Source organism: Pieris napi, chromosome Z, assembly GCF_905475465.1.
Source record: "Pieris napi chromosome Z, ilPieNapi1.2, whole genome shotgun sequence".
In the NCBI taxonomy this organism is placed as follows: Eukaryota; Metazoa; Arthropoda; class Insecta; order Lepidoptera; family Pieridae; genus Pieris; species Pieris napi.
Window position 1 is genome coordinate 6,503,819 of NC_062259.1, and position 13,138 is coordinate 6,516,956.

Genomic DNA, 13,138 nt, shown 5'->3' on the forward strand with positions numbered 1-13,138 from the left:
GATATTAAATTTTCATAGCAGGAAAAGTGTTACTTTACATTTACGAATTGGATAATGATGGTGACTGTTTATGTATATATTTCGTTAACTTATTTTGTTGTTCTCTTCAAGAAAACTTAGAAGAAACGAAGGGTTATCGAATACGTTGATTGGTGATTGAATGATGTCACGGTACAAACATCAGGATAAAACTCAATATAGTACTTGATTCCGAGACAAAATTTTAATTTGAGAAAAACTAAAACGACTTATTCTACTTGTAAACTATGGTATAAAATTAGACTAATACGGTTTCATTTCTTATCAGCGTCGCAAAGATAAGACTTCATTTCGAGAGCTCACTATACCTACGCTACATTCTTCCTATTTTGTTACAATAATTTAAAAGATGACTGCTTGCCTCAACTGAATATATTTCTGGATATGTTCAGACCATGATAAAACTAAAAAGTCTTCTATTGATCAAAACAATCTTGGATACTCTATATTTATACTACAGTCGTGGTAATCGAGCCCACAGGGTATTATCGTAGCCTATGAATCGATAAAACTTGATTAACATTCTTGAAATTTAGGACAGCGTCCCCATAATGCACACAGACTACTGTACTTTATTATATTGGCAAAATTCCAAAGTATTAAGCGGCTGCTTCACACGGTATCAGCAATTTATGCTTGTTCCGATTCTTTGAGAGGTAGTGTCTAAAAGGGTGCCTCTAGAATGAGAACAAATATATTATCATAATTTACATATACACATATGTTTCAAATTAATACGCGCCTCGACGTGTATACCGGATACGCAGCCCGCGGGAAGCAGAGGGAACTAGGAGCTCAAACGAGACATGACGTTGTTAACACATTTCTCAGCCAACTTGAAATTGCTAAACAATACGAAAGTATATTGAAACATGGCCTGTAGCATCTAGGCTCAAGAGTTGGAATGCTTTAAAGTGATCTCGACACTTCTTATTTCCCAATCATAAATGAATCAAGTACATTACAAAAAGCTCAACACGACGATAAGGAAGGTAACAGACAAGTTATCGGGTCTGTTACAAACTGTAAATAAATAAGTCTGAACCTGGAACGGAAGGGGGCTTTCAGTGGCTTGCCGACTCGCCCAACCCACGAGTTAAAAATAACAACCAGTTTTTATTGTAGCCAACGCGCCTGTGTGCGAAAAGGACAAACTTATAGGGCACGTCAGAGAATCCAAGAGAGATGCCAAGCGTAACGGATTTGAGCGTTGTTGTGTGCAATTCCACAAGTTTCGTATTGCAGTCTGTTTCACCAAAGAATTTATGTACTTACCACCGCACCGCAGAACGGGTAAAAATATTTTAAACTTTTGCTATTCTGGCATCTAAAAGATACATTACAATTTTAAAAAAAGCCTATCGATTCCAGCCTAAATCCTGTTTGACGATTATATTTTTTTTAATATGAATAAATTCTTTCCCAACGACTAAAGGAACTAAACGTAACTGTTACATTGATAGTCCACACATTTGTCAAAACAGGTTTACAGGGTCGTCCCTTGACACAATTTGATTGAACTGGTTTTAATTCTTTTCTTTCTCTTATCATAACGTAAATTACATACTTGGAAATAATTTACGCTACTTTTCTATTGCGGAATCAACATTCTTTTTAAAATTTTACACAGCCATGAATTAGCATGCGATAGAACAATTAGTTTTTAATAATACGTCATCATTGAATTTAAATTATATAGTGCGTACTTAGGTTAGTAAAAACAATAGCACTAAAAAAATATAACATACATCGCTCTACAGATTAAATTATTTTGATCATAATGTAACGAAAACCATCATACAAATATTGCTTCGTAATATTGGCAAATGTTACCTTTCGTGAATAAGCTGAGTTCCTTTGTGTCGTATGTATGCCTTATTACTGCTTAAACTAGTTATTTGTTGTAAAGCGATTTCGAGAGCTATTGATACATAACTATTATTATGCCTTATAAATTCAGTACGTTATCAATTAATTTTAATTTCCTCAACGACGTTTTCATGAGGTTTTATGAAACTATTCTTTTAGCCGGATATTATGTGAAGCACAACTAATTTACTTTATCATGACTAATACCAGCACATTTGCGGTTTCCATTCACTGCCTACATTGTGTATGCGAGTATTTTAGTTACTTCTTTTAAAAATTTGAGTAACAAACCAAACAGACAAATTGTCTTTGATTAATTTTTATTTATGTATAATTGATGTTTCAACCGTACTTTATAGTAAATAAAATAAACTTATTTTAAATCTACCTTTGCACGATCTAGGTCCGATACTTAAGTTGAGTCAATATGTTGTTTGCGTTTGGTAGCATTTTCGATGGCGTAGAGAACATTTTTTATGAAATAGTGCATCGAATAATATATCTGTATTATAATGAGCAAGCGATAGTAGCTGATAATATTGGAAACGAGGTCAGGCACTTATAACACAATATAAGTAGATCAAGGTCAAGGTCAGTTTTACAAATTAAAAGCACAACTGTGTGACAAAGAAACAGTGCGAAAATAGCAAACGAATATGTTTACCTTGCGTTCTAAAGCTATTTGCGGCTAAGATAATATGGCCTAGTTGCTGAAGATGGGTCAAGGTCGACCCTAGCGACACGCACACAGCAGATTAATCCGCAGCGACCTTAAACGGCGCAAGCCACAATCAGTACATGACAAGATCGAATCAGTGATTACTGAGATATGACCTTGGAATATACATCAGGGTCGTCAAATGAAGTAATCGTGTCAACGAGATAAAAAATTGTATGTTCCGAAAGGACGGGAAGAGGTGGGGAACGCTCCTTGTACCGACGAGTTGGTGAAACTTGGTCAAGGCTGGCGGCGCCCCCCGCTCATCGCCTCGTTACGTACGACCAACTCCGAATATAGCCGAATAACCGAACGCCCGCTCGCACCTACTATATCGCGCTTAGTAGATACTAGATAGTATGGCTGTGATCGTTACACAAGAAAACAGAGATAAATCAACGTCCATGTTGAGGTACCCAACTATGTCAAGATCTCTACTGTTCTGATTACAAAATCAATGAAACACTTTTGGCTCTCGAGTTATAAAGCGCTCACAAATCAATCGCTTTATCATTTAACATATAATGTCCACCATTGAATTTCTGACACGATTATTACGTTACGTACCGTTTATACCCCTTGCTTTTATATACTGTTAACCATTTTTTTTTAATTTTCAACTAGTTCCCTACAATTGCCGTAATAAGGTAATGCCTAAAAAATAGAAAGGCCCGGTTTACGAGGCCGCTCTGTCGAAACGCTTAATTCGGGTCAAGGCAGCGCGCCGAAATAGTCGGCTGGCGTGCGCGTTTTTATTGTCATCTAACATCTGTCGCGGGCCACGAACGCCTGAACCCGGTCCTTTCTCTCAAAGGTGTGCTACTGGTCATAAATCAAATCTCATTGAATTTTAAAGATTACGGTAAAAGTAACTTAAGTGTAAACTCTAATCAGATCCTAATTAGAATTAAAATACATAAGTCAACTAAAGACTTTGGCAAACAACGTATTATAATCATTTACGTATGGTGTAATAAAATTGCGTAATTAAATATAGAGAACTATAAAACCAAACACTGAATAGAACATCAGCCTGAATACTGATTACGTTTTAACTGTCGCTGTGTGAAACAAGCGTAGCGCGGCGACGCCTCTGATTACGTAAGGTGATGTGAACTGTGAACACCAATTTGTGGGCAAACGTTTGAGAATCAGCAACGTTTATTTGAAAATATTCTAATGCTGCATTTTCACATAAAACAAATGCATCATTTGAAAGTTTCATCCTTCTCCTAACGTTTGCAATCTTGAGATCCAATGTATTTGGAATACATGGTACATAGAAAACTGTATGCATAGTTTTTAAGCTGTAACGTGATACGTGTTCAGGTCACATTTGGGTAGTCCATTGCGACAGGTCGAGCGAGGCGTCTTGTGAAATGACGCTTGCGCAGCGCACCCCACTGAACGGTCGATTGTGTCGAAATACACGACACAGTCGCTTGAGTATGCTTCACTCGAAACTACTACTTAAAAACTGTTTGATAACCGCTTGTTATGATGACAGATGATGATGAATATAAGATGATTGGAGAGGACTTGTTAGATATTTGAGTGGCTTGTACTTGAGCTACATCACAAAGCGACAAACTTCGAACAGTTTAATGTTTAAAACTGTAAAAGGGTTTCACTATTAAAAAAATACTAGATACAAAAGTATATGTCTAAACCAACAGTAAAATAGTTTATGCATTACACAAGGCTTGCTTGGTTACAGGTCGGGCGGTGCGAACCTCTCGCAACAGCCGCTATTCGGGTCACCAACCGATTTGTGAGAATTGTGCCATCTCACATAAGCCTCTGTACTACTACATACCTACTACAATATTTAGGGTATTAAAAATACAATCCCCTGAAATTTGCGCATTATGCATGATGGATTGAGTCTGTCAAGACCGGATCAAATATGTGGAGATAATAATACACACATATTTATGAAAAACTATTCTGAATAAATGACTCAACCCACAAGGGAAACTGCTTATATATGCATATATGCGTGTGAAGTGAATGGACAAGAGATATTAACAATTCAATAACATTTATATATGTATTTTTGCCAAATAATTACAATAAACTTTCTTTTGGTATTTCGTCAAATTTGGGAAAGCCAAACAGTGTTTCGGGCGTATAATTAAGCAAATATTATCAATACACATTTCAATGGAAGTACTAGATGTTGCAAACATCCCAGCATCTGGCGAAACGCGCAATGGCGAGTGGCTCACGCACACATTTACAATCATCTGTTGCGTACATGAACGCACAAACAGGCAGCGCGCGCGCCGCATCGCGGCCCCGCTTGCAAGTAGGTCAGGGCGCTATGCCGCAGCGCGTGTTTTAAATTTAGAATGATCTGCGCTTCAAACTCCGCCCCATTTGATCACCGAACTAGTGAATACTTAACAGTAATTACGCTACAAGTAAAATTTTTGACTCAATCTCTGAAAACAATAAAAACTAATTATATTTTAAAGAGAATCTAGTGACGATTAATTAATATAGGGTAAAAATTTAAGTATTATTTGAAAATATGTAAAAAATCTAAATGCGAATTATATTACGCATCGAAAATTAATTACACAATTATACACAACATTAAAAACAATGAATAACATATTAAAATATGACAAGGCTGACTAAATGAAAGTAAAGCAAATTAATTTTGTTGAAAAGTGTCAAAGGCGTTCAATGAATTTACCCCGGTTACCGCTGAAATATAAAGTATTCAGATAGAAAATGACACAAGAAGTAGAAAACTAGATTGAAACGATTATCAGAATCAATAATACAGCTTCCCAGTTTCTATTTTTAATTTCAGAACGTAATAATAAATATCGACAATTCTTTGTTTCCTTTCATTCTGATTAGGTTCAACAATGTATTAAAATGTGGCAGATCTAATACGAAATGTGTTAATATCAGGGGGAAATTATTAGACTAATCATAATGATATTGATCACTTCAATGAATATGGAACAACCAAATAAGTTTTTCAATTCGAAGACATTAGGTAACGGTTTGGCGTACCGCGTACAATTATTGCCTAATTGTTTTGAGCAATGGAGTTAAGCAAATCAGAAAGTCGACTTAACTAAAAACTAATCCAATTTGAGCAAGTTCTCATACGAGTTTTTTTTAAAGATAGATAAATAACGTATTAGAATTTTTTTAAATATATCTCGGGTTTTCGGATTATATCTGCTTCGTGATAAGATAACGATCAAAACTAGGCGAAGGTCGCAGTTCTCTAAAGTCTTAACACAGTCACCACCCATCCAATTATTTATGGAAGAAAACCAAATTTAAAAAAATCCTGTTTAAAATAGTAAAAAAGGTTCTTATATCTAAACTTACCTTCTAGTTTCATTCCAACATCCAGACATTTCTGGAAACGGCAGAAGGGACACCTTTTCCTCTGGGTTTTATCAATATGACATGCACGTTCTGCTACACATGTGTAAACCTTCTTATTCTGTACGGTCCTCTTAAAGAAACCCTTACAAGATTCACAAGTGAGTAGACCGTAATGGTATCCACTAACTTTGTCTCCACAAACAGGACAAAGTTCTTCTATCACATCTTTTGTGTCAGTTTGATCACACACTGTCCCAGCTGCGGGTAAGTACGCTCCAGATTCTCCACCAGGACCTGTCGGAAACAGATAGGAAGCGTCCAAGTTAGCGTACGCGAAGGGTTGGTTATCTGATGTGCATTGGTATGCAGCCCCTTGGGGCACGTATTGCTGTGAGGCTCCTGATGGTCCACTGCCAGAGCCAGAACCTTCTGGACCGGGACTTAGATCAAAAGGAGACATGTTGAGGGACATGAGGCCTGTCTGCTGGTCCATCGTCATGCTCGGCCGCACTTAGCGGCAATTTATTATAAATCCCTACGACGGCGTTCAACCGAAACAACGTTCACACAGTCACTGAGTTCACTGGCGGTCTGACCGCAACACTATCTGCCGCTGGCGGGCTGCACCTGTTCAAGCACTATGGTAAGAGGCACATAAATCCAGCACATTTTGTTCAATAAGAATTTATGGTTAGAACAGAGAAGGCGCCGAGCGCCGAACTCAGTAAACTATCGCGACGAAAACTGTTGTTGGAGTTTGTTGACGGCGCGCGTCGTTACGATCGCGACAAGTATTGTAACCGCAGCAGTACACGTGCCTATCAAGAGAGGTCCCGCGATCGACTGGCGGCCGGCCGGCGACAACGGCGCGCGTGCCGGCGCCTCCCGCATGCGCGCCCCGCTAACCCGCCCGCCCGCTCGCACAATGGAAAACGATTAGGAGCCCATGTAATAAGTGAAAGTGAGTCGGTGACCCACTTTCCCGCGATCCAGGTCTATGTTAGTGCGCGTTCGCGCGGTTGCGCCACCGCGCGGGCGAAGAACGGCGCGGGGGGCGGCCCACTGACCCAGTTGCGCACAGTGCCGCAGCAGGGCAGGGTTGCCTCGAACAACGAGCTTATGTTTACGTTCGCATAGCATTGGCTCTTGTCTAAAGAGCATTTGCTGTACGTAACAAATCTAATCGTTGCAGTACTCTACAAACAAATTCACTATCTTATTTTCAGTAAACGGTGTCAATGTATATTTATTCTATAAGAAAAATATGGTTGCATCAATACTACTCGGTATGGTGTAACATTTATGCACACATACATAGATAAAAACGTACGGTAAAAGTTAAGAGAAATTGCGCAAGTTATTATTTTTGACCCTAGTTACTAAGTACCCTTTCTAGGCCGCGTATAAAATCTTGAGGACTCTTTACAGCGATGGCGTCTCACAATAAGTCTCGTACGTCACGAATTAAATACCAACAGCCATACTAAATAACAATATTTATCGGAGAGCTAGCATGTCTCAAACCAACTCATAGCAACTATATTAATAATTAACTCTTAATAACTGAAAATCTATGATCACACGATTCAATATAGGCAATAATTATTTTCTCAAAACATAAAACATTAAATTTATTTAATTGTTAATGCAGTTAAGAAACTATTAGAAACATTCAATATTACAGCAGAGTAAATTAAAGATCTTGACCTGGATTCGGTTAAAATCAGTCAACGGGTCACGAACGACAGACTGCCTTTGACAGCCTTGTGTCTCGGTGTGTAACGCGAGACGTGTCCTAATGTACTAAACATTCAACGCAGAAGTCTTTATGTGACCAGCATAGGAATGCCGACCAATAAAAATTTTTTACAACTGAAAACCTTCAAACTAAAAAGTAAAAAGTACACGCATGTTTAAAACAAGAGATCGCGGCAAAAAGCCAAAAAGTGTAGGTTTAATTTAGTCCCATTCAATTTGCTTATCCAACGAGCCAATAATTGAAATCACACGTAAAATCACGTACGCTTCAGTTGCAACTAAAACAACTCAGTTGCGTTCGTATTCTCAAACCACAGGAAAGCACATATTGCGTACAATACGTAATGAGTCAATAAGTTTCGATTTCATAATCAAGACCTGAATACCGGATGAAAAAGCGACAGTTGCCGTGGGTACACAAAGTGTGTCATTTTCGCTATCGTGCAGACGTCGCGACCTCCTACGAAAGTAAGAGTGGTCGACTCACGCGCATTTGCTTTCTTCGCATGCGCAACTGACGTCATGCTTTCTCTGTCGGTGACGTCCACTGATGTAACTATCGTAATCCGCAACTATGTAATAGACGCGCCGTCATCGATAATATTATCGGTTCATGATTATATATTATGTGTAATATATGGGTATATGAATTACGGTTTCCATCTTAATTGTTCATTAGCTGACTGCACTGATAATGCAGACTGAGATAATTTAAGTTTTAGAGATATTTTTCAATAAAGCCGCGGAGAAAAAAATAATTCAACGGGTTCAAAGGCCGCAGGGATAAAACTTTTTTTTATTATTATTATATATATTATATATAAACGTTAAGAATAGTTAAATAATTAAGGAATCGTGTAGAGTACATTTAATGTCATAACCTGAAATAAGTAGGTATATTCGGTATAAAGAAAAATATAACAAATGGAAAATGTTAATAGAACAATAATATGAAAGAGAATGAATAAAACTTACTTAGAAATGTTCCTATTAAATTTCTCAAGAAAACAATCTAACATCGATAATTCCCGCAGTCTTATATAATTTAAAATTTCTTTTCAATTTCTTCTTGTTCACAATATACAATTTCTTTACCGGTAACAATTTTCTAGGTAAGAAATAATTCAAATAATTTGTTTCCCAGTAAAACGATCAAAGCAATTCTATCTTTCAACTTCATTTACTAATATTGAAATTTAACACGTTAAAAACGTCATTTTATGATTATTTCCAATTAGCCAATCTCTCCATTATTCCAAGTAAGTATGATAAAGCTGACAGAGGAGCTTTTCAGTGTCCTTAAATCCATTAATGTTGCTCTAGAGCAGTGATTCCCAAAGTGGTCTATATCGACCCCTAGGGGTCTATGACAACCTGCAAGGGGTCTACGTCAGCGAAAAAAAATTTGGGGGACCATGAAATGAAAATGGGGGTCCACGGTAGTGAATCTCAACACATACACTGATTCTACCTATTTACTTACATCATACTATCTTATAATATCAAAACATATACATTATTTATAAAAGTACCGACATATCAGATAAAAAAATATTTTGAGTAGTTTTAATTTAAATTCAATTAATAAATGTATAGATTAATATGTGTTTTTACTTTAAGTTTTTAACACTAAACTTCACTACAGTTAGAAATTTACAGGAAATCAATATCAGGTAAGTAGGGGGTCTACCCAGAACGGAAAAACATGGCAAGAGGTCTACGACACAAAAAAGTTTGGGGAACTCTGCTCTAGAGTCTAGACAAAGAGAAATTGAAAAATATGGAGGAGGCTTTTACCCTAAAAGGGGCCATTCACAAACTAGACGACTAAAAAAAGAAATCTAAATTAATAAAAAAACTTATACTAACAACTTAAGATTAAGGAATGCAAACTAACTAATTTTTGTGTGGATTAATAAAGCTTTAATAATAATAAAAAAAAATCCATTAATTAATCATGAGTTCTTAGAAGAGCGACTCATTAGCGTTTATGCAAAAATAATTCGAGTAATTGTTTAAATAAATAAATTAAACAGTTTTTCATTCCGAAATGTCTGTCTGTCTGTCTGTATGACTTCAAACCTAGTATCTGATGGTAACCATGGTAACCGTTTTACTATTTAGATTTGTGTGATGTAAATTTAAAACAAAAGGCGAAACGATGGTGCGGACTGCTTAATTGTGATTGGTTCATGGAATCCTTAATCTAAGAAGCGAAGACACAACATGTAATAACAATAAAAGGCCGAATACAGTGAAACTCAGAGAATCGATATAATTAATTGGTATTTCGCGTGATCCGGCATAAGCTCGGTTGGTTTGTGCGTGAGTGGGAAGGATGGTTAATATATAAGTCAAGAGCAAGGGGTCAGTGGGTCAACTAATTTTCCTTTATTCAACCTCTACGTAAAAGTTTTATTGTACAGGGGCAAACAGACAAAGCTCACCTGATGATACCACCGCTCATGAACAGTGTCACTGCCAGGCTCGCAAGTGCGTTGCCGGCCTTTTAGGAATTGGTACGAACATAAGAATCTTGAAGAACACTAAATCGAATTGGTACTACTTAAGTAGGCAGCTTCTGCCACATAGTGGTGGTGCGCGGCAAATGGATCCCTAAAAAGCTCAGTTGTGGAACGACGGGGTGATACAATTACCTATTAACATTAATTTATAAGTTTCGTCTGTTACGTTCAAATAATTTGATAGATTCTCCTACACATCAGTAGTCGGAATAGCTAGGACTCGTAGATTATATCAAACGCGTTTTCTATATAAAAATCTATATTTAGTATACGTAATAATTCGTAGTATTCAATAATATTAATTCCCTTAGTTATAAGTCTGAAGTAGTTTATAAATATCTGGTAGCTAAACAGTATTGTTAAGCGAATAACTATTATTAAATATAGAATTACTAGTAAAAACTAAAATTGGAAGTATTATTTTTATATATATATAATTTGAAAGAACTTGAAAAATTCTTCTTGAAAGACGTTTGAGTAACGATTGGAAACTCGAATAGCTATCGAAGTGGCTATCTAACAAGACTTTTGTATTCATAGTACCGCGGTTTGATTTTAACGGTAGCAGGAATTGTGTGGGAAGCCCGTCCAAGTGGTCAAAAACATCGTATACACACAAATATTCGTACTAAGTAATAATAATGTAATTTCTCCACTGACGGTATTTTTGGAGAATATTAAGACAAATCACGATTGCTTTGTGAAAAAGGCCTAAATATAAAGGTACTAAAATTAAGAAACGATGACGCGAGCATGAATCCAATCAGTCACTATCCAAGCTCACCTACTTTAGCAAACAAAGGCGTTGGTATAATGTGCTCCAGTATTGGAGATGCTTGGAATAACAAAGTAGTTGTTGCCCAACTCAATAGTTGCAAAGAAACTGACCCGATTCCAAGATACGACGATTTCACTTGTCCTCAAAATATGTTTCATAATGTTAATCATATACCGTGTGAAACAAAGAATACAGTTTGACCTTATGTCATCCCCCTTTAAAAAACATAAAACCTTACATTTCTCCAACTAAAATCAGCTACCTAAAGTTACAATTTTAAGTATATAATTATCTCAATGTAATTTAGTATACCCCCTTTCGTTGTGGAGGAGGCAAAAAGTCAAATCAAATTATAATTTATTCATATAAGGTAACTTTAATGTACACTTATGAACTCTAGTAACAAAATTATTGGTTCTAAATTTACAGCCAGTTCTCGAACGACCAGTTTTCCCTTGATTAGGCATCATCCCCCCTTTTAAAATTTATTTTAAAGTGCCGAGTCCTTGCGACAAACTGTTTACGCTTCGGAAATAGACGAATAGTATTTTACCTTATTAATTGGTAATGATCTCACGATTTGTACTCTTTTAAGTAACTATTTTGTCTCTTTTATCGAGTGCATCAAGGCTTATGTGTAATATATACTAAAATAGGATTATAATAAAATATTATTATGCGCCCCAAATGTTATATGACTATCCGTAAAATTGAGAAATGTTGATCATCAAGCAATTATTTAAAACAAAAGGAAAGCTCTTAAAGTAAATCTTATGCGTCAAAAGCATTTCCTTGAAAATTTACCTTTTGATAAAAAGCTGAAACTTTGCAGAAGCCAATGAACGTACTCATTATACAAGTTAAATGCCAAAAAACGTGTAAAAACAATGTTTCCAAAGAGTCTTTTGTTATTTAAAAGTAATTGAAGGTAGCGTTACGGAGCCAAAAGGGTAACAACGTGAGGAGAATTTCACCATGCGTCAATGTTTCAAAACGTTAAACGCAAATCGAATATACGTATATAATTTAATTAAGTTTATACTATATTTACTATCATTAACACATAATAAGGTAGTAAATATAAAGGGTATATGAAAACATCTGTTCTATGGTCTATGCCCTATGGACATCAGTCGAAACGACATATAAACTTTAATATATAAATAGATTACTACAAATAAACTAACAAACTCTATACGATATTTAATATTCATAGATATGAGAGACTTCTTATCTATGAATATAACAACAATTCTTGTCCAAACCATAACTTAGTATCAATCGCTCGATCTATAAAGCTCGGACTGATAAACGCTGATTATACACTGTGGCAAATGAAAATTAAGGTCTTTTTTATAAATAAATAAATGTTCTTCTTTTATTTGAGTATAGTCTGTGTAAAGTCTTACTGCGTATGGTGATGTTGACATATGACAATATGCGTAGAATTTTAATTAAATTGAATGTGTCGTCACGGCATTTCTTTAGATAATTACCAATTCGTAATATATTCAGCGTTATTGGTAATGCGACGTATTCCCTTTAGGAGATGTTAAGTGTGACTATTTGCAAATTTAAACGCCCCTCCCCCCTGCTAATGCAATAGTGAATTTTTAAATTGTTTTAGCTTTTTCCAAATAAGTAAACAATTTATTAAAAAGTATTAATTAAAATCAGTTTTTGTTCTGATTTATAAATACAATTAAACACTGGTTATATGTCAAAATTAAAAAATAATATCGGTCTAAATTAAAAAATTGCTAGACGAAAAACTATATACATATTAAATTTTTATCCCACTAAAACACGTTAAACGTGTAACGGAACTTGGCTTGTAGATTTAAAAAAACACAACCGTTTCCTAAGCTCTCCAAAAACGCATACCAAATAGAAATTTATTAAAAAGGATAAAAAAATATATCACAAAGAAGAGATTTATAGCGGGCGGGCTAAAATTATCGCACATAGTCACCCGTATCACCTCCTATCGGAATTACATCGCATTACCAATAACCCTGTATATGAAAGAATAATTTCAAAGTACAAATGCAATCAACTTTAACAGAAATCGTGGGGAACATAATCGACGAGTAG

General features: G+C 35.8%; 1 protein-coding gene across 7 annotated transcripts in view; it reads right to left on the bottom strand.

Moving 5' to 3' along the window:
- LOC125062862 (nuclear hormone receptor FTZ-F1) overlaps positions 1 to 13,138 on the bottom strand; it is a 63,818-nt gene that overhangs the window by 11,665 nt on the left and 39,015 nt on the right. For 2 of the 7 annotated variants that reach the window (XM_047669072.1, XM_047669071.1), the window contains exon 2: positions 5,984 to 6,610. The exons of 1 other annotated variant lie outside the window; for it this stretch is intronic. In XM_047669072.1, the coding sequence (XP_047525028.1) occupies positions 5,984 to 6,482 (499 nt within the window). In that variant the 5' untranslated portion in view covers positions 6,483 to 6,610. Of the gene's footprint in view, positions 1 to 5,983; positions 6,856 to 13,138 lie in introns of those variants that run through there. 4 more of the 7 variants (XM_047669076.1, XM_047669070.1, XM_047669073.1 and 1 more) reach the window with 3 other exon arrangements.